This window comes from Cataglyphis hispanica, chromosome 17 (genome assembly GCF_021464435.1).
Source record: "Cataglyphis hispanica isolate Lineage 1 chromosome 17, ULB_Chis1_1.0, whole genome shotgun sequence".
NCBI lineage: Eukaryota > Metazoa > Arthropoda > Insecta > Hymenoptera > Formicidae > Cataglyphis > Cataglyphis hispanica.
This window is the reverse complement of record NC_065970.1, coordinates 4,128,149-4,151,434: the sequence shown is the minus strand read 5'-3', so window position 1 is coordinate 4,151,434 and position 23,286 is coordinate 4,128,149. Positions and strand designations below refer to the sequence as shown.

General features: G+C 38.9%; 1 protein-coding gene across 3 annotated transcripts in view; it reads right to left on the bottom strand.

Moving 5' to 3' along the window:
* The window catches only part of LOC126855970 (forkhead box protein O), a 168,740-nt gene extending 149,911 nt beyond the window's left edge, over positions 1–18,829 (bottom strand). Inside the window, exon 1 of one of the 3 annotated variants that reach the window (XM_050604106.1) lies at positions 17,018–18,829. In XM_050604106.1, coding sequence (XP_050460063.1) covers positions 17,018–17,473 — 456 coding nt within the window. In that variant the 5' untranslated portion in view covers positions 17,474–18,829. The remainder of the gene's footprint in view (positions 1–17,017) is intronic. The other 2 variants (XM_050604104.1, XM_050604107.1) reach the window with 2 other exon arrangements.
* Between the last annotated feature and the right edge of the window lie 4,457 nt (positions 18,830–23,286).

The window sequence follows — 23,286 nt, the reverse complement described above, 5'->3', positions numbered from 1 at the left end:
AATAAAAAAACGCAAGACAATTTATTTACCCAAATACATAGATAATTGAATTTATAGCTTTATACATATAATATAAAAAATATAAAAAATATTTATCCGCAGCATTTAGGCTGCGTGTCAATGTCTCTGCGAAAGAAATATATATAATTATAAGAAGATATGTGTTCCTCTATAACTCTGCGCCTATAAACTCCTTTATTTATTATTTACGCGGATAACAAATCGCCGGAATTTGTCACGTGCGTAGATTCGCGCGGGACGCGTTTATGTGTGTCAGGAATAACATCGATTATAACGATTTGCGTAGTCCAGATAAGCGTTTACTGTCTCATTACATATATCTTTTCTCTTCTCGCTGCAATTAATCTGCTACTAATCCGAACAAATACTCTGACAAATACTCGCACTTGTCGATGAAATATAACGCCTAAAGCATGCACCGCAGTTCTTACATCTTTCGTATTAAATATAAAAAGATTGCGAGCTCTGAAATATACCTCTTATCGATATATCTTTTTTTTTTTTTTAAAGGAAAAAAAATATTTGAATGTGATTGCAATAGTTTTATCTTTTAAAAGAAATTACTTTACGAAGCAACTGTCAGTTGCGAATGAGGAAAACGAAAGCAGACACTTTTTATCGATAAGTTTCCGCAATATGAATCAAGATAAAAGCGACTCGTTCGATTGTATTTTTCGTTGATTTCGCATTGGTCTCATATAAGCGTGGATTGAAAAATCCATAATTTTTCAAAAAGTCGTACCACACAATTAAATGTGTCTATATTATTATTTCTATTTTACTATGTGTGATTTAGCTTCTATCTAATTATTTCCCATTCGCGGCTTTATATTTGTCTATAAAAAATAGGAATGAAAAAATAATATTACAATATAATATATTAGAAGAATAATATTTTAGAATTTTGTTAAGAAACAATATTCGCAATAATTTTTCACACATATCGCGATATCAAAATATTAAAATTGTATTTTTCTCCGCAATATGTTATTTATTAAATAAAAGCATCCACTTATTTATCTTGCTTAGTTATATATAAAACAGTTACAGTTCTCTTTCGCTCGCTCGCACTTACAGAATATGGATGAAAATCCTGATTTCAATGCTCAGTTAAAGGAACTTGTACAAGTGACATCTTCCAAAATATCATATAATCGCGCGATAATCCGTGTGATAAGCGTGTGTATGCCGCAGACGTTCTAAAATCAACATTTAACCATATTTGTACAGTTGTTCCTTACGCTGCGAAATCTTTTTTTCCATGTACTTCTTTTTCCCATTCAAAAGTTGCTAAATCCAACACGAGGCTATGCAGAAAATGAAACCTGTCGTTGTGCTTAATCACAAAAAGTTAGTCGCCAAAGAAAAGATAATTTTTTTTTTTTAAATCGTTACATATCCGGAAAGCGCGTAAAAAAAACTTTTCGAAGTTTATGTGCATCTGTCACAGATTCTGCTGCAGAGATTTGAAAAAAAAATAAAATAAGGATCAAAGAAGCAAAATTGCAATCTGAGTGTGATTCTGGCACGAGTATATGACATTTTATGAAATCCCATGCAAATATGATACAACTGCTAACATTGATTCAGCATTCCTGTCCATTGATTTGACATGTCATGATATTTAAAAAAAAAAATAGACATAAAATCATACGTAGTCATATACGATCTTATATAATTACACGAGTCCATTTTTCTCGGGATTATTTAATAATAAAATTATTATTATACAGATATATGTATTCTGTATATATTATTATATTCGTTAAATATCATGTCGAGAAATAAAAAATATAAAATTTAATTCATAACTCAAATATTATAGACATTATGATAGTCAGGAAACTTTATGTATGTGTGTGATTATTTTTCTTATATATTTTTCTCTTAAGAAATTTTCTTTTCAATGATGAATAGAGGAAGTCGTTTATAGCTATCATATGAATTGTATTAACGACTATGTATGTTAATTTTCTCCCCTTTTTCTCCTCCCCGATATTGCATAAATTTACACACACTTGTCCTAACATTCGCCTGTTAACCATATAAGGATAATATAATGTCAACGAGTTACGCATACGATTTATCATTAGTCAAAATAAAATTTTTTTCAAAAATAAATAATCGCCAAACTTTTGTATCAGAAGCACACAAACATCGAAAATGTCAGCGTTTTGATAACTTGTCACCGTATATACGTTAGCGAAATAAAATGACGTTCGAACGAAATCTCGTTTCTAAAGTTCAACTTCGCTCTTGGAGATGATATCTCGATAATCCGGATAAATTTGCGATATGACACAATATATTTCAAGTAATCCTTTCGCCAAAAATCACCCAAAAATCCTTATCGGAATCTTTTGCGAAGTTTCCGTCCAATTGCGGCGATATCGGGTTCCAATATAGCCGAGAGATAAGCGGATCTTGCCGCCGATTTTTCCTGCGGAAACGGAGATAAATCGACGCGTGGCCAAAAATAGAAGAATTTTATTACAATTCACTTTGTCGAAATATTGAACTATTTACGATGCGAAATTACAAAATGGAAAAATTTTATTACTTTGATAAAATGTTCAACTATGATGCAAAAATATAAAAGATTAATTATTTTAATTTTTTAAATACTAATTAATTTAAAGCTGAATTTGTGTTGCTTCTTTTTCGATTAGCGAGATTTTGTAATTATTTTATTATTAATTTATCATTGTATGATTTGCAATTTATAGTTAATAATTAGCAGAAAAATGGTGCAAGTTTTTATGATCACAAAACAAGCTTAACACGTGTATATAATTTTCATAATGTGTTGTTAATATTAGAGATTTTATTTCGCTTTATCTTTCAATTTATAATAAATTAAAATATTTAAATTAAGTGTTATTCTATATATTTCCATCATTTAATTATTATTATTAATATATAATATTAATAATATATTATTTCTATACATTATATGTATATATATATATATTGTATTCTGTCTTATTTTGTCCTAATAAAAGATGACAATTTAATAACATATTTTACGAAAAAATAATTACAAAGTTTCGCGAATGGAGAAAGGAACATCAAAGAACTAAATTAATTAATATTTAAAGCTAAAGGGCTAAATTAATTAACGCTTTGTATTTTTATGAACACTCTACCTTTATATAAAGCCGATATAATAGCTTTATCCGTATTAACGTTACTGTCGTTCTTTCGAAAAATCACGCGGGATACACGCATACATTGCGTATATACAAAGGATGAAAAAGAAAAAGAAGCGATCATATATCCGGACATATACATTTTTTGAAACTAAAGATTCAACGCTACACTGTAACATCGTTTTCTGCATGAAAAAGAGAAGTAGAAATCAAAGGACTCGGCTTTAGTATTCGGCTCTTTTCACGTCCATCACGTCCATTCGTTATCAAGGCCTATGCAGTAAGTAACAATTTTTCGTAATTATCCGCCATCCCATTATATTCCTTTTGTTACACACACACACACACATATACATATATCGCTTTACATTAGAAAATATTTTACTACGCGTATATCTGTGTTAGTGACAGCGACAGAGATATTTATTTTTTTCCAAGGAAAAATATATTACAAAAAACTCTCTCACCGTCATTCTTCTCCGCGATACTTATATGTCTACTCGAAAATTTTGATATTAATAATTTTTGATATTAATAAATTTTTGATTTATAATTTATATGTACAAAAATATTTTCGTTCATAAGAGGATAAGTGTCCCGCGAAATGCCAGGATGCATCTTCCCCTTTACGTAGGACGGGCAACCGCAAGGAAAAGACTTAATTAGAATGACGTCCCTGAGGCTGTAATAATTCTCGCGGAAATACACGTGGAGAGCAAAGGTGATTTGCACGCGTGCATCGTTATGTAAACTGCATTTATTTAGAATGCTCGCGGACTTTCTCCATTTTTCACTTCTTCCTGCTTCTCTTCGATTCGTCTTAAAAAAAAAAAAATATATATATATAAATCTGTGACAGTTATATGTCTGTCGAAAGGAAATAATGTGTCGGAAAATGAATTAGGATGCAGGCGCTTTCGTATTCAGCCTAGAAGAATAAATCGTAGAAATGGACAGATCGGACTATCGGGTGTCATCGGTTCTTCGCGACATGTAATTCGAGCGGACGGATACGTTTGTCTAGCTCCTATCTGACCACACGTGTCAGTGTGTATATATATATATATATATATAACGTCGCGCGCGGAGTAGACGACCCTTTATTAGTATAGTGGAATAAGACACGCCCATATCTTAGTGAAATGAGCTACAACTTTGAAAATAGACATGTCATCGTCGATGACAGTGTTGCTGCAGAAAAGGCTCTATCTTTTTAATTTTCTAATTGCTTCGAACATATCACATTCTTAAGCGATCAATTATCAGTTGCTGCGTTTAATGCACCTAAAAGAAATTAATTAAATGTATGCGTCTTTAAGTATGAAATCTTTTTGCAAATTAATAATGCAAATTAAGGAGAGGATAAATTATTCTGGACACACATTGAATTTATGTTACGTTATTAAGGAAGAATTAATTCATTTCATTTATAATTTTATTAGAAAATTGCTGCGTGAAAATAATTTTGATCGATATATGCAAAAATATAATTCCGATTGCAATTCTGTGTACTCGATATCGCCATTTTAGAAAAAAAAAAAAAAATTATCCCTACGAATGATAACAAACATGCAACGCTCATATTATATTACAAACACAGAGAATGTGGCGTAAATATTAACTAAATATTTCGCAGGAATCGAAATAACTATTTTTTTTTACATTCCCGTGAAAATGATTAAAGCCTTTTATAACGAAAAAAATTCGTATCGAAAAATTTATATTTCCTCTGCCGTATCGCACACCGTGTATACAATCCGCAGATTCCGGAACGCGCGTGCAACGAGCGTGTAACGAGCGTTGCCTGTATGATTGAGAATAACGTATGCATCGAACCCGCTATCGCGCGTTAAGAGGAAAAGATAAGAGATGACGACATATGCGCAGAGGCATAGATCGTCGGGTCGGATCAAAAAGAAAAAAAAAAAGGAGAAAAAAAGAATTAGGGACGCGATCGCGCGTAGAAACGACGAAGACGTTTGATGCTTTGGACATCGTCGTCGGGAAAGGAGGGAGGAGAGATCGGTTTGATGGAGAAGGGCGGTTAAATGGCACGAGAGGTCAGTGCCTCGAGAAATCGGAGGGGGGCCGGACACCAATTGGTACAGATGCATCGTATAGATGTATGAAACATCGCTGGGGGGGACACGAAACGTACGAGACGACTCGCCCCACACGACTTTGCGCTTTTCCTCCTCGCCTCGCAAGTGATAGATGAAGTTTCCACGTTTGACAGAGAACGTGGAAGTTTCCACGTGAAAATGTAATGTCGAGTAAACAATGTAGATTTTTGCGTCAGCGAGAACTTGTGAATTAGATCCTGCCGGTGTAATGACGTTTATCAAGTGGAATCTGTAGAGAGTAGAATTTTGGAAACTCTTCGGTTTTATAAAATATAAATAAATTGCTAGTTTTTTCTCAATTTTCTTTCAGCAAATATTTTGTATAAAATTAAATGCATTTTTAGAAATATACTTGTATAGGAAAAAAGGAAAGAGAAATTATTTTCTCTTCTCGACATATGAGGTATGATTATAATACAATTAACACATTTTATCTTTAAAATATATTTAAATATGTACACATATATGTACATTTTTAAAAATAACATTGTTTCTTAAAATTACACATTCAACTCAAATGTCAAATTGAAAAGAAAATATGAGATAAGAAAAATCTGCTGTTTTTTAAATAAACTTTATAAGATAATAAACTTCAAGAGAAATATCATCGTTAAAACTTCCACTGTTATTGCGTAACTTAGTGTTTGCTCTGCTCGCCGATTACTTTTTTAGCCGAGGAATATTAATTTATTTTATGCACATTAAATCTCTTTTTCTCATTAACATAAGCATTTGTGTTATCGTAGTCATCGAAACTAGCGCGTTGCGTCTAAGAATAAAACCAACACAATCAAATATCCTTCTACGAATGACAATTGTGCATAATTGCATAACCTTGATTAGGACATAATCTCCTGTACTGTCGATTATAAAAACATTATGAGCGATTATCATTGTCTTTTTCGTGACAGCTGACAAAATCGTGGGATGCGACTGCGAGAAATAAACGTGTTACGTAATTCTACATCGGTACTTATTCTCGTTTGAAAATTACATGCGTTCGAGTACACGTAATATATCCCCGTCACAATCGTCCAATAAAAACGTCGAAATAAAGGCACGCAGAGATTTTTGTAGACCGAGCCGCATTTGACACAGCGCATTCGGACTTGCGATATCGTATTGACACACTTTGTGAGCCATGTTTCCTCACAGCTCGCATCGACCATCTCATTGGTCGGCGAATCTTTATTCGTTACGATTATCTCAAGTTTGGTGCCGTGACCTCTTCGGGATCATGACGAGGTGACCTATGCCGAGGATTTCTCGCACTAACAGATTATAATTACGCTGCTGCCTACCAGAGAGCGATAGCAGATTACTTAATATATTAAAACGCGATCAGATGGATGACGGCCACTTAAGTATAATAATCAGTCTCACCGTGCGTATTATAGAGTACACTGGCGGAAATAAGATGGGGAGATTAAAGAAAACTGCGTATATGAGATAGTTGCAAAGTGATCAGTGCGTGTGCTTTTTTACACGAGGAAACATACTAATTATATTGCGGCAACATCCCCATTTTAAAGCTCTCCTCTCTTCACTTTTCTACAATAATTAAGAGTCCAACGTGTTTAGTTATACCGAGCGTCTCAAAAAATCCTTCCACCACGTCTTCTTTGATTTATCTTCGAGCAATCCGTGATAAATCGTACCTCAACGATTTCGTTTTTTAGCATTTTTATAATCGAATGTCGAAAATTAATAGAAAATTCTAGAAAAATATATAATAGGATAGTTTTAAATAATTCATATTTCATTATAATTTATTTTTTTTTTTTTTTTGCTATTTATAATACTAATAATCAATTTATAACACTATATATTTGGAAAATTTATATTTTCATGCAAAAAAATATGTCGATTAAAATTGTTGTGTTAAATATTTGAATAAACTTATACATTAATTTAATATATTGCTGTTGCGTTAATCGAGCTCAAATATTAAATTATAAAAGCAATAATTAATTTTACACAATAGGTACGCCTCGATATAAATGATTTATTTATTATAAAATTTACAGAAAAAATATTGTTTTTTTTTATTTTATAATATAATGAATGATAGTGATTATAGATGTATAGATCGTCAATAATTTTTTTTCCAAGTTAATCTCATCATTAAAAAATATGTTGATTTTATGAAAAATTTATTTCAAATAATATGTACATTCATTTTGTGTTGTGTGAAATATTAACATAGTATTTTAGTGTCACCACATTTGACATATCCATATTCTATAAAATTAACGGAAAAATTTGAGTGGGCCGGTTTTTTTTAGGCATGCGATATGTCAAATCGTCCAACCTCGTGAAATAATCGATGCCTCGATGCGGAAACGAAAATATTATTGCGACTTTGAAAAATATATATCCGTGACTCTGCGAATCGACGATCTTCACCGTGGCATTGGATGATACGAGAGCTGGATATTACTTGCCGCGTTCGCGCTAATTCGCGTCGCTGCCCGCAACTCGCTCGTATATCCGTTCCGTGAAGCGCAACGTACGTAACGAATGTGCGATACTCATTAGGAGAGTCAAGGGTACGTTACGTGAGAGGAGCGCGGTCGCGCATTATATTATATCCGCGAGCGCGCGCGCGCGTTACGTCATCGCGCGAGCGCCGCGCCGATCGGCGCGCATGCAACACGCGACGACGGCGGCGATATCCCCCTCCCCCTCCCCCCTCCCGCCACGCGCGGCGCCTATGACGTTTCTCGTCAAGAAGAAGAGAGCGATTGCGAGAGGAAACGCCACCGGAATATAATCGCAGCCATGGGAATATATTATCCGCGTCGATCACGTAGGCAGGATTCGCAGGACGCGATCCTGCTTGCCTGCTTGAAATGTCGAGGACGCGAGGATTCGGTCATTCGAATTTCACGCGCAAATCCGTATACAAAAATTCCATTGGTACATCATCCTGGCGTCATCCCTCTTTCTGAATATTCGATATTTAAATATCATGGCGACAAAAATAATTTAGAAATTCAAGATTCAAAAGTCGAAGAATAATGACGGACGATTTTATATCTAGAGATATTATGCGCGAGTGAACTTCAGAATTTTTCTACAGAGACTTCAGTCACAAGGACATTTTATGTTGAATGTCAAAAGAGGAGTCGAAAAACAAGTCGGCTGAAAGGCCTCGTCTCAAAAATTATCTTCGTTAAATCATATTCTCTATGCATGTGTGCGCATAAAATTAAGTGAAACGAAAAAAAAAAAAAAAAAATTTACAACAGTTGACAAATTCGTGATGTAAAGAATATGAGAGAGAGAGAGAGAGAGAATCCGTCTCTCTCACATTTATTTATTGACAGGCACTTTTTCAAAAAATTCTCAGCTCGCTCGCGAGCCGCCGACTCGATCGGTGACATTCAAAAATTCACCGTACATACAAGAGCCGTCTTGCGCATGAACGGAACGCTCGGAGAGTTATCGAGAAAATCGCTGGAGGCGAGAAATTTTACCGGGAGAAAGGCGGATTCTCTGCGGATGTCGCGAGCCGTATAGAGGAGAGGAGCGAGGGATCGAGAAGCGCGATTGTAAAGCGCAGCCGGCATGATTCTGTCGCAATTTACCGGCGAGGGAATCGCAGCCTTGCTCCAGGCAAGGTGAATAGAGTGTTGACCATGGATGACCTCCGAGACTGACAGCTACATTTTCAAAGAAGAAGACGGATATATATAGACTTTTGATACGGCGAGTCTCCGAGGACCGATATCGACATCACAGGTCGCGTTTCCTCTCGGTTACAAGTCGATATAAACTTGATATAAAAAAAAAAAATCCTCCGAGAATTCCATCAATAATTTATCTAGAATACAAAATTACAGGTAAAATGAATACCTATTCCTTATCAAAAGTGATGTTTCTGAAAAGATCGTTGGAATGAGCGCGAAAAATGCCTGAGACTCGATAAAATTGCATTTTATGATGAACTCTATGCGAGAGAAATGTCTTTTTCATTTTATTGTACACATTTTTTTTTCTATCACCTTCCAGGCACATTTTCCAACATTCCGATAGAGAGAGAAAAATTTCCCAAACTTTCTCCAGCATACGATTTTCTAATTATTTGGAAACAAACATAATATTCGTTTATATGAATATTGAATATTATATATATGAATGATAATTATATAATATATGAACGCGAATGTGAAATGCAAGGAAAAACATTCAGAAATTTCTATATTGCTATTTTTGTATTAAAATATTATTGATATAATTGTTGTGTATATAATTAAATTATGATCATAATATATCAGGTGAGATTTTATGTATTTAAAAATTTTATATTTTATACTCAAATTAACAAAAATAATCATATTACAATTAATATCTACAAAAAAAAACATTAATTTCTCTCTTAAAAAAAAAAAAAATAAAATACGAAATGTGTGGTGCAAGAAGTACTTAATGGATCGAAACGAGTCCGAGAAATTGACGAATATAGGAATCCCAATGGAACTTTTACTGGTCCCGATCGCACCGGGCCCAGTAAAGTGGGCGGGAGAGCAGATGATCTCGAGATGACGATATTGGCAACATGGTAGCGTCGCAAGTTCGCGCACGGAGGCTGGAAACGGAAAAGACAAGGACAGAGCGAGAAGGGGGGAAGAAGAGAGGGAGACGGGAGAATCCGAGGAGAGAGAGTAACTGGAAGAGAGAATGATCAGCGAAAGAGAGACGCGCCAACGACGCCGGTCGTGCAAAAATAACGCGGGAAGCCTCCTTTAAACTCAACCGAGTGCGTCTACAACTCGAAATATACACACCGCGTATAGAGGAAAGGAATTTTGGAGCTTCTATCGAGAGTGTGCTCTCGAGAATAGGAAAATGATTCTCATAAATTTATGGATACGAAGAAATTTTATTTCTGATTTTATTTTATCTTGAAATGAAAAATTGTGAATTAAAGATAAAGCTATATCAGCTTCAGCAAATGATAATAAATGATAATAAATTCATTTAATTTTCATTAATAAATTCATAAATTTTTTTAATTTATTAATAACGTATCTCGCTTTTACAAAATTTTAATTCACGCTAGAATGTTTCTTAATTAAAATTGAATAAAGCTAAAATGTTTAATAAATTCGAGTAGAAAAAAAAAAAAACAAAAAAAAACCGAAAATCGATTTTACTGAGCGAAGATCGATTCTGAAAAAAATTTTGTATAACGTAATCTATCGTTGCAAATTTCGACTCTCCGATCCGATAAGATTAGACTCTATACATGACGCGAGTAATTTTCGAAACGCGTTGGGCGGTCTGCCGGCGATACACGCTAATTGCGCCGTTAACCCTCGCTTAATGACCGCGTGATAAAACGCAGCGCGCTTTTCCGTGGAAAAACTCGTAGCTGCGGAGTGAATTTTTCGCTCCGTCGATTATGGCACTTTATATGTGCGCGCGCGCTTGCGATTTTGTATGATTTTACGCGCTTCCACTAATTCGTTCACGCGGGGGATACGAGACGATACACGCATCTCGAATCGCGCCTTTTTTTTTGCAACGCAGAATTTTATCCACGATTATATCCGAGACTGCATGTGTTATAGCTTTACAATATTTGACAAACTGTTCATTTTTCTTTTTTTTTTTGTAAACAAATTTGTTTTATTAATTATAATGTGCAATAATATTTTGAACACTATTAATTTATATTAATTTTAATATTACGCGCGTGTGTATTTTGATGAATATCATTTGTTTGACAAGTGCGAAAAATAATTTTTCGGTAACGAATATCTTACACATTTCTCTTTCTTTTATTTCTGTTCTGTTTTCGTAATAATTATTATCTCTCACTTCAATTCTTAATTCTAATTTTAGATAGATAAATTTGATTAGGTTTAATCAAAGCCTAGATAAGTAAGTAATTATCGCTCCATTTTTTTTTTATGAGTGCTATTTTAAGCGGGAATATTTTACATTTTACTCTTTGCAATTTTTTTTTTTCTTAATTATCCACGTATCTGATAATACACAGAGTCTAATATGTGCTCCGTTCCATAGAATGATTCGTAATCAATCCTTCGGGCCGACGGAAATATTAGAAAACTGCTTTTCATTATAAATCGAGGGAGGATGTCTCGTTAAAAGTTTACATGCTCGATTACTGTCCTTATGCCTCGTTCTAATATGCTCAATCCGTATCGGGATCATCCGACCGGGTCATAATTATCAAATCAAATCGTAGAACTCAGGAAACAATAGTTCGATGTCTGATTAATTATCTTCGATGTATTCGATCGCGCCTGTCATTCCTCGCGAAACTATTCCCTTGTTTACGCAGCAGCTATTGATATAAAAAAAATGTATCTAATCTGCAAAATCCACGTGCTTACAAGAGTATTCGTGACGAGAGTTCTTCTGCAGATCGACTAGTGTCATAGAAAATCTCCTATCTTCTCGACGAGTAAATTTACATCAAGCTTTCCGTGTCAAGCAGATTCCTACGTTATTTGAAGATTGCAAATCGCCTCTCTATTTTATATTAGCACAATATATCACCGTTTTCATGTCGACAGTGCTTATCGCGCTAATCACGAAACAACGACGTCAGAGTTGCAAGGTAACTTCGCGTGAGATACTGTCACGCATAAGGCAAGCTGTTTCAGAGAAATCAGAACATCATGAAGCTATCCAGGTGCATTTGTAATTTTCCCGGGCTCAGCAATTGCTGGGTAATTAGGCCTATTTAAAATATCAATCGGATTGCATTTCCTTGGAAATTCCTTATTATGACACGCGACGAAATTAATAGTTTTAGCCTCAGAGTGTATGTGTATGTGTGTATGTGTGATTTCATCAAATAATATAAGCGGACAAATCATCTGTCATTTGACGTCATTAAAAAAAAAATATATATATATATATATTAATAAATAACCCTCTCTCTTATTCTATCAGAAAAAATTATTCCTCCGAATAACTTTTGCATGTGATGACATAAATAGCTTCGACATCACAATCTACTCTCAAAGTCGACACCTTGGATCTAATGACCACGACAATTTTAATTATCAGGAGAATGCGCCGCGTGTTGAAAGATAAAGTCAAAGCTCCTGCGCATCAGGTGATTCTCTCCCCCCCTCTCTCTCTCTCTCTCTCTCTCTCTCTCTCTCTCTCTCTCTTTCTCCGAGAAACCGGAGATAATTCGGCGATAACGATCTCAGAGAGAGAGAGAATCCGGGATTCTCCTCGTGGCGTTCCGATTTCACTGACCGATAGCGTTCCAGTATCTACCGTGCCAACGTAACAACGTGGAGATATCGCGAAGAAACGGAGGGACGGTCGGGTATTCTCAGTCGAGCTCACTGTCGGTCGTTAGAGCGCGCCGAGCCGTCTCTAATCGTCATGGAAGGATACTGAGACCGGTCGATCAGCCGGTCTCAGGGAAAGGGATACAGGGGAGAGGGAGGAGAGAGAGAGAGCTTTGTAATGACGGGCGCCAGCCAGAGTTAGTCTTCAAACCAGACGGATGAGTGACCTTTTTAGCTCCTCGACACCTCTCCTCTCTAATACGCGCGTTGCGCTAGAATTCCAAACCTCTGCTATATAAAAAGGAGGTGGGAGAGGGGGGGGGAGTGGAGGAGAAAATTAGGCTGCTCTATCCAACGGCGCGATGGCTTAAGGACTTTTCACATCTCGGCTGAGAAACTCCTCTCACTGTCAGTCCCCTTATTTTGCCTCTCTCTCTCTCTCTCTCTCTCTCACGTGACCTCTCTTATAGCGCTCTTATAGAGTCTCTTAGAAAATCTCTATAGCTATAACGTTATAGACAAGCGGCACGCCGTGGAAATTTAGCGGGAATTTGTAAAGTAAATCACTTTGTTAAATCGTTAAATCTCACGAGAAGCTTCAAAAGTAGACAATTATAATGGAAAAAAAATTTCAGACAATCTATCTTAATCATCAGATATCGAAAAGTCCAGAAGTGTTTGTGAAAATTCAAGTGTGTCTGAAAACTCAGATAGTGGGTCGCGGACACACTGTCTGAAGTTTCTTTAGAGTATAAAAGACTGAAAAGTATACATCTGTGTGCTCTCGCACCCTGTATGCCTCACACCTAGCCAAGTCGTCGACCACATCTGAGACGAAGGTCTGACCGATTCACGCGTAAAGCTTAACTTGCACCACGCCGACGAAACGCATCGCTGAGAGATGCACATCGTCCGCGTTATCGCGAGCGGGCTAATAAAAATTTCTCGACGAGGCGGAGGCGCGATTGCACGCCGCAAGGAGCACCAATTATTGTGCTCGTTACTCGAGTAACAACAATGTTGCCACAAGTAACTACATATAATACTGAGTAGCAACGTAATTAATAGCGCGCGCGTGATAAGCGCGCATATAAGTGCCGTAGGACCTTGATATAGAAGAGGATACAAAGCGCGGTTGATTAATAAGTCTCACTTGCATCCATGACATCTGCATCGTCTATTTAATAACATCTCACTCGTAATAAAGGTAACATCGCAATATATATTCCTGTTAATATCAGAGAAAGGACTTATCAGTCATAAAGGCAAGGCTCTAATCTACACGATTCCTCGCGATTTCCTCATAATTCGCCGATGAGCGACGAGAAGCTATCCGAATAAAATAACGTCTTGAGAGCGCGCGCTGGCAAGAGGAGAATCTCTTCCCTTCCCATCGATTCTCGGAACCGCGTATCCCTGAACTTTCGCCGGACATTTTCGCGTGCCACGCAAGCCTGTGCATAAATAATGCGTGTCGTAACGTCGTCTGAAGAGAGCGAAACGAGCGACGACGATTGTCCGTCCGGCGGCATCGATTTATGCGTGTACTTCGACCCGGCGTGACGTCGATGATGATGATGGCCGGCGGCGTCGGCGACGACGACGACTATGGCGATGGCGATGCGCGAATCGACGGTGCGAACGGGCCTTAAAACTCTCCCCGCGCTGCTGCATTTTGCATCGGTATGCATTACCGTGCGCGAGCGGGAAACACAGAGAAGAAGAGGTACAGATATATGCGCATCTCTCTCTCTCTCTCTCTTTCTCTCCGTCGGTTCTCCTCCGCGCCACGTGACTGCACGCTGCAGCTGCAGCCGTCGCTCTGCGCGACTTGCATCCGCAAGTTCCTCGCCTCCTCGTGGATTTTTAGCGCGGATTCACACGAAGTTTGACGCCTCGGCTCGATAATTGAGCGACCGCATAATGCACCAAAGGTGTCCCCTCTATAACCCGGCAATTTCTCGTATTTCATTTAAATAACGAGTGAGACGAGGAAAGCACATGAAGGGAAAACACATTCGTCGTGACATTTGTCAATTGGTTTGAGAATTACGAGAGGTCCTTAAACTTGGTACTCTATTGGCTCGGAATAAGGATTGCAATAACTTTGCCTTCGCATATCGTCAAAACAACTTCAATTCAAACGCGTCAAAACAACTTCGCTAACTTTAATCACGCTGCGTACAATTGGAAATATTAATTTTTTTTTTAGTAAGGTTAATTTAGTTCCGTACACCTCGAGTACTGATAGTCTCAAGCAAATATAAATCGTAAAAAGATTCGATAGGATTTTTTGCACACAAAAAATTTCATGGATAATTAAATGGCTAATAAACGCGATACAAATGATTGAATTTTTTGGGGACTTTTATTATTTTATTTAAACAAAAATTAAAAAAAAAAATATTAGTTGGCAAATATGTCTCTCTCTTCATTAATTATAAAAGATTCTTATTAAAATAATATACCATTTATATGTATAATTTTTATTTTATTTTAGCTATTTAATCAAGGAAGATGTAAATCTGACAGTTGATACTCTCTCTCTCCCCCCCCTCTCTCTCTCTGTTAAAATATTTTGAAAAAAAATTATGAAAGGCAATTAAAAAGTGACGTAAGTGCCAAATAAAAGAAGCTCTGGAAAAAACGCCGAAGAAATATTCGTGCAGTTTAAAATAAATTTTTGTCTTCTTCTTCTCGCCTTCTTTAAAGTGTCGTTGCAACAAAGTAGGTTCGCCCGTCGACGAACATAATTTACGTGGAAGACTATTAACGATTGCACACGCGCAACTGCAAGTTTTTCAAGATTGAATTACTTCGAAATGTTGATGACTAATTAGCGAACGGTGTAACGAAACACGAAAACGAGAGATATCTCGCTACACGGTCGTACACGTAACGCGTAACGTCGAGCCACCCGTCGACCCAGAAGCACGTTGCTTTATAATTGTAAACGCTATATAATGCATTATTAACGTTTTAATTATGTGCGCGGCGCTAAATAAACATATAACGCCGCTTTATAACAGTTCTAACGTTTTGTTCGACTCGTATTCGCGTTACATTTGTTTAATTTCATTAAAAGATCAACTGTCGTTTATATGCAAGCTATTTTGTTATTAATCATCAATTAATGATTTATAAGACTTGTAATAACTTGATATTCCGTTTTAATACGTATGTATAATAATCGGTTGCGCTTTTCGTTATGTTTACCGCGATAACTGCGACCTTTTATTTTCCTCGATAGATTACAGTGTTATAATTTTAAAATTTATGACGCGCGTATGCAATTTATGTAAAATAGATTCAATTCCTGTTGAAACAAACGTTTGATGTACTCACTATCCTCTCTTTATCGTTCAGATAAGCTACACTTCTTATCAATGATAAAGCGTAGTTTCAAGCTACTCGAGATATCTACTGTTTCCATTAATTAAAAAAAAGAAAGAAAAAAAAAAGTGTTAAACAAGAATTTATAGCAGCAATATTTTCGCAATCGAGAGGAATTAACAGAGGAATCGAATAGAAAAAGAAAAATCGATGAATGATCGTGGTCTTAATAATTATGAAAATTATTAGATATTATTAAATGAAAATTATTCGCACGAGCGCATTCAAATTATAAAGCAGAAATCGCTCCTCCCAGACTGAAGATACTGCCTGAAACGTCCGTCCGTAATGTAATCGCGACGTGAATCATCAAAAATATCATTACATGCGCACGAATTCCTGCCGGATGAATTTCTCGCGCTCTAACCTTCGCACTGTCGCGTGTCACAATTGTTTCCATACAGGAACGGAAGTTTTTATACGACACTCGTATAAACGTGACTTCGGAGTGACTTCGGTATTCATGCCGCGCGTTTAGCTCGAACTCGGGTTACCTACCCGCGTGATAAAAATCGCGCGGTTCTTGCATTAAATAATGAAACTCCGCGGCTGTAGCAGCGATGGCTCCGGGAACGCGTGAACTTTTTGTGTTTTTTCTTTTGTGAGTTACCGTTTTAGGAAAAATTTTATTGCACATTCGGCGTTAAGACGAAAAAACAAGGATGCCCCCTCCCGGGCCCCGAGTGTGTGACACTTGACGATAAGCAGCTGGCGAGCTAGGGAAGAATCATTAATGACGTCGACACGAATTTTTTACTGCTAGTCCTTTGCATATCGCTTCGCTAACGAATTACATATATATATATATATATATATATATATATATATATATATATATTTTTTACGCGTGGTCTCTTCAAACTTGTGCCAAGAGATCGAGGAGGAAGCTTCGACGCTAGGAAGGTCGCGCATTTGTCATTGGCATTCTCAGCCTTGATTGAAGCTCGTCCAATCCCGAGTTTGCCTCCCGACTAAAAGGCGAACACACACACACACACACACACACACACACACACACATATAAGAAAAAGGAAAACTAATCACTTACCTTCCAACCGGCGCTACTGTTGTTGTCACCCTTGTCCTTGAAGTAGGACACATTCTGGACCATCCATTCGTAGATCTGCGACAGGGTTAGCCGCTGATCGGGCGCGCTGGTGATCGCCTGCGTGATCAGATCGGCGTAGCTGAGATTGCCCCAGGCGTTCCTCCTCGACGAGTTCTTCTTCACCGTCAGCAGGCCGCCCTGTGCCAGCTGATTTTGATGGGGCGGCGTGCCGCCCTCGGCGCCCTCCTTGCCGGCGGGCGCGTTGCCCTCGACGTAACCCTCGGGTCGCGGCAACGGCCATGTGTTAGAGCGTGCTCTGGTCTGTGGCTCGAAGCCGGTCTCCAGATCCGGCGAGGTCGAGAACTCGAAGGAGACACCCTTCTTCTGCGCTTGCTGCTGCTGCTGCTGCGACGGGGTCATCGACCCCGTAGCCGAGACCGGAACCGAATCCATCATATTGGAGGTTAGATCGACACCGAGAGAACTGTTTCGCGCGCGAGGAGGGAGACGATCCAGATTGCGTTTCGGTTCGCACTATCACTAGATACAGATGTATATACGTATGTGGGGGAAGAGATGACCTTCGTATGTCCTCGCTCGTCCTCGCGTTCGAGTCTTTAATTAATAATGTGCGTCGTACTTGGTACTTGTCACTGCGATTCTTCGACACATCACCACGAAGAGGGACGAACCGGGATCGAGCGCGAACGACGGGCGGCCGCGATGAAAGGCGCGGATTGGAGCGCGGGAACTCTGTCGTGCCGAGCGACGACGACGTTCGACGGCGATCGTGCCCTCACGTGCGACTGGCGGCGGCGATGAACCAACTGAGGATTCCGGTGTTCTGCGTGCCGAAAGAGCGCGCGCGAGCGAGCGAGAGAGTCGTAGAAGGAGAACGACGGACGGAGACGGTGACGATGACGGCGATAACAGCGGCAGCGGGCGAGAAAGAGCGACAGATTGAAAGAGAGAGAAAGAGAGGAGGAGAGAGCGAAGCCAGTGATGCGAAGAGAGAGAGAGAGAAACGATGATAGGCGCACGACGCGGCGGAAAGAGGGAGCAGACCACGTGGTCAAACTCTGTGTTTACAAGCCGTGCCGTCCGGGGGTCACGTGGCCATGTTTTGATAGGAACTTGGCCCGCCAGCACGAGCCGAGCGAGTCTACTCTACTTCTACGTCGTCACTGACGATGACGATGATGGCTGCTCGCCGCCGCGGCTTGATTCTCTCCTTGTCCGGCTGGCGACGCGATCCACCTCCCTGAAGTATGTCGCGGATGGCGCGGTCGCGTTAACGGTGATCTTCGGTGCTCTCGTTGCTCTCGGCGGAACGTTTCTCCTCGTATCTCTCATCGGATATACCCTCGGATCCTCGGCGGGATCGTCGGGCGAGCGCTGTCGCTCTGCGCGACAACTTTCTCGCGTGGACACACGTGGACGAGTCTCCTTCGGGACGAGAGAGTCCGTGTCTGTCTCTCGCGACGACAGTCGCGTTTTCACCCCCGCTCGACACGAAAAGAGAAAGACAGACAGCGAGTGAGAGAGAGATAGGGGGGGGGGAGGGGATTTGCGAAGATGCGCGCGAAATCGCTCGCTTTTGCGACTCGAAATAAATGACGACGTCTCGTATACGGCGGATGTGAGGCAAAGGAAACCTACCGTCTCTACGTACGACTTGCCGGCAAGGCAGCGCGGCGCATACTGGCGAATTCTTCCGGCCGGCGCTCGGAACCGACCGAGTGGAGCCGAAGTCGCGAGGAGCGAATTCGCGACGCCTGTCGCCGCACTTTGGCGCGCCGATCGCCGGACAGCGTGACATGTGCGAGCGAGAAAGAGGGAGAGAGAAAGAGACACGAAGGATAAGAGAGCGAGAGAGAGAGAGAGAGAGAGAGGGCCGAGGGAGTACTCTCGTAGCGTGAAAGGGAGATGCACGATGGGTACTCAGAGAGAGGAACTAGGTGGGTGGCTCGGCGGCTTGGTAGGGACAAGAAAGCCGGAGTGGGAAGCTAACAGTATAGTGGGGGGAAGGAGAGAAGGATGAAGGGAAGCGAGAGAGAGAGAGAGACGACTACGGATTGCAACTTTGTGCAACGACGGGAGTGGGAGGCGAGATGGACAGAGAGAGAGGGAGAGAGAGAGATGGAATCGGCGAAGTTACGAGAGAGGAAGAGGGGTAATGCGAGGAGGGAGAGAGTGCAGCGTGCATCTAACGGGTGGGCGGGAAAAGGGGTATATATACGCTGTATCCCACCTCCCTTCGGGGTTTAGGCATCGCGCGCGCAGAACTCCACGAGGAGGGAATATTCGCACGCGGTGCATCTCTTCCCTCTCTCTCTCTCTCTCTACCACCCTCCTCCCCCCTATTCCTCGCAACCCCCGGTTTCTTTTCTCTCTCTCTCTCTCTCTCTCTCTCTCTCTCTCTCTCTCTCTCTCTCTCTCTCTCCTTTCCTCTCAGTCCGACCGTTTCCCCGGCTCGATGTTGCGGCGGCAACCCTTCCGGTACTCTTTCGTATCGCTTTATCCTGCGACTTGTAGAATCCGAAGATTCCCAACGAATCGGCCCGATCGAAATAACTCGGCCTGTTGTTTTCGGTCTGCGTGCCTATCGAGAATGGTACAGCGTCCTCCGAAAGCCCCCGTGAGCATTCCTGAATACGATTCGGGAACATTGTTGCATCTCGCAGCCGACAGCGGATTCTTCTTCGTCGAAATATTTGGGACGATCGGATACACACAGCCTTGGTTCTTTTTCACAGCCCGAATATCGTCTTTCTACCGCGAAGATATATTCACCTCGCGTTATCCTTTCTTGTTTAAGATCACGTAAAACGCTGAAGAGGAAGGAATAAAAGATAGATGTTACATATGCAAGATTCTGTTTAAACAAGTTATTATATCAATGATGACAAGGAGGTATTCTCATATTCAATGCTGATAATTCAACTGATGAATGTTTCTTTCTTTACGGAATAAATTAAAATCTCAAGGAGGATTTTTTCTACAAAAAAATTTCGGATATTTTTAGAAGCGTGTAATGTTTCAATAATATCAAATATATTCTCATTTCTTCTTTAAGAGAGAGAGAGAGAGAGAGAGAGAGTATGTGTGTGTGTGTGTGTGTCCTGTTTCTCCAAGGTGGACGCAAAAGGCCGTAGAGCGGAATTTCAAACAGCTTTTTCTGAAAATTCATACTTACATACCTTCGACATGTTTTATCGACATCGTACTTCGGATTGCACTAAGGAGGGTGGGAGGGAGGGCGATAGAAAGGCCTGGTCGTCCCTTAAAAATACCTGTCGTCGATTAAATATACTTTCTGTCACAACAGATTTCCCATGGTGGGCTCTTTTTGCGCGCTCTTAATTATTCCTCGATACGCAATGTTGTCGAGCCGAAATAGCTCGTGTTGCGAAACCCTTCGCTCCGCGTAGCTTTACCGTCCTTCAATTCGGCCATTGTCCGAGGTCTGTTGACAATAAACCCCGCTCGCACGGAAGATATATTCCCTCTCCCTCCACCCCACCCCACCCCACCCTCCCGCGCCCCTGCCTCCCCCATCCATCCGCCATCCCCGCGTTTCCGTTCGTAAAAAGAAGTCGGGCAGAAAGGGCAGCAGGTAAACCCGTGGCGATCCATTGCAACCCGGTTGAAACAAAAAACGCGCGCCTGAATACAAGGTCCAAACAAAGTTGCGGCGCGTATTCGTTTCGTCGTCCTGTGCGGGCGAGGATCGCGAAGCGCGCGAAATCTCGGGAGGCTTTAAGTTAAGGGGGGCCGCTGTCAACGCGTGTAATTATGCACTCTGAACCTTCGATTGTCCGGCGGATATCCCCCCATTGCTCAATGTTGTTTGCGCATGAGCTAAAAACAGCGTGCCCCGTAGAGCTCACGGACTTCCCGTGTTGCCATACGTAGGCGCGCGAACACGCCGCGGGCTTAAAATAGAAGACGAATGGATCCTTAAGGACTACATGATCGAATAATCGTATACAAAACAATGTTCGAATCGCGCGACTGCCAGGGCATTGCGATCGTGTTTGACGCGATTGTAAATTATACTTGTAAATGATTTCATCGCGGTTAAGCTTGCGTCCCAGAGATTTACACTGACGATGACACGATATTTTGAAAGAGAAACGAGATTGAGATAATACTTAATGTGAGGAAAATTTTTAATGTGGGCAAAACCTAATGGAGATACTCAAATTCGGAGAGCGATCAAGATTGTAAAATTCAAGGAAAATTAGAGTACACTCACGATTCAATCAGATTTCATCAGAATTTTTCAAAACGTATCCTATATTATCTTTTATCCTATATACAGGGTTGGCCATTTTAATCAAGCCACTAGAATATCTCAAAAACTTTGCGTTTTCTTATAGAATGTTTCAAATAAAAGTACTTCAAAGGGGATATAAATTGATGTTATAGAAATATTTGTATGTAATGGTTATTAAGGTCAACTTTTTTTTAATTTTATTTTTTATTACCTTATTTATTATTCTTATAGTCCTTTTTCAAAACTTGCCAAAATACTATAAAAAGATATTTTTTCCTTAAGTATTTATTTTATAATTTCATCTGACATATTTTGATATAAAATATAAAGTATCTCGTAAAATATTTACTTTTCTATAATCTTACCGTAATATTTTTATATAAGAATAATGAAATAAATTAATTAGTATAATGAAAATAATTGTTTTTAAGAAGTACGTAATTATTTACAATGTATTTTTTTAAGCAATTACTTGTTTTTTTTTTACATTAATTGATTCATCTCATTATTCTGTACATAAAAATATTATGTACAGTAGATTATTTAAATAAGATCAAAAACTAAATATTTTACGAGATATTTTATATCAAAATATGTCAGATTAAGATATAAAATAAATCAAAATATACTTAATGAAAAAATAGTGTTTTGAAAAGATCCTAAGAACTATAAGAAGGTCTTAAGGATTATAAGAATATGCGATAAAAAATATTTTCATTAAAAAAAAATAAAGTTAACTTTGAAACTAGAAAACCGTCACTTAACATTCCCATAACATCAACTTATATTTTGAAGCACTGCTTTTATTTGAAACATTTTTTAAGATAACACAAAGTTTCTGAGATATTCTAATGGATTGATTAAAATGGCTCACCCTGTATACTATATAACTTTTAAACATTTAAACAAAAATTTAGGGAGAAAAGATATAATTTATAAAAATTGAAATATATGTTTTCCTCAATTAAATTTTAATAGCAAATTTATGTTGGCATTAATAATAATAATTGTATAAAAAAGGTAAATTGGCTGAAATCTATACAAGGTCTTAAATTTTTATTTCGACTGTACTTTTTCGCGGAATCCGTTTGATTCATGCCGATCACTAAGCATGCATCTCTTTCACGAAGAACTGAGATACGCCCTGGATAATAAAGAACTAAGGAACACGATTTTAGCATCCTTAAGTAGCCCGCAGTCTAATCATTTTCAAGTACCATCCTGATAAAGCCTGGCTAAGAAAGTGCATAAAAAACATACAAGCTGTTTACTTCGAGAACGACACAACATTCGGCCCTTTAAATCTTTTTAAATCGATACATTGTGTGTGCCGCGGACATGATGCCGTATATAATCTTATCCTATACTTTAAAATTCATTGCTCCGAATGAGCACCAAACATAGCCAATTGATTTCGAGTTTCGTACAATGTTTTAACTAATTTCCGGTGTGGCATAAACAGATTCCTACATTTTTCAAATTCATTCTCACCACACGTTTAACGCCGTCTGTCTGATTCTTCTGTCATCGAGAGATTAAACTTTATGGTCTACGCTATATAAATGTACAAAGATAAAATTTGAAATTAAAATTATACAGGGTGGGCGAGAAACTTTGCGCCGCAAAATTTACTTAAATAAATTTCAAAAATAGAGACAGCGTAAAAAAAAGGAAGAAAAAAAAAATGAAATTTCTTTCAGACGACAGCAGATGTGAAAATTCAGATAGAAGCGTGTCGGAATTTTTAGAAAAATTTTTTCACTATCTTTGTCTAATTTATATGACATCTATCTGTTACTCCGATCGCCGTAACATCACATTTGAGATTTTCGACATTCCATAAAATTCCGGTTGCCGGCGCTTTTTACGGGCGCTCGCCTCTCCCGCGACAAGACAGATAGATATCTCCGAGCGAGTCATCTCCCCGGGTGCGCGATAAGTGCGGGACTTTATCGTGTGAAATTGCACATGCCGGGCAAATTAAGGTGAA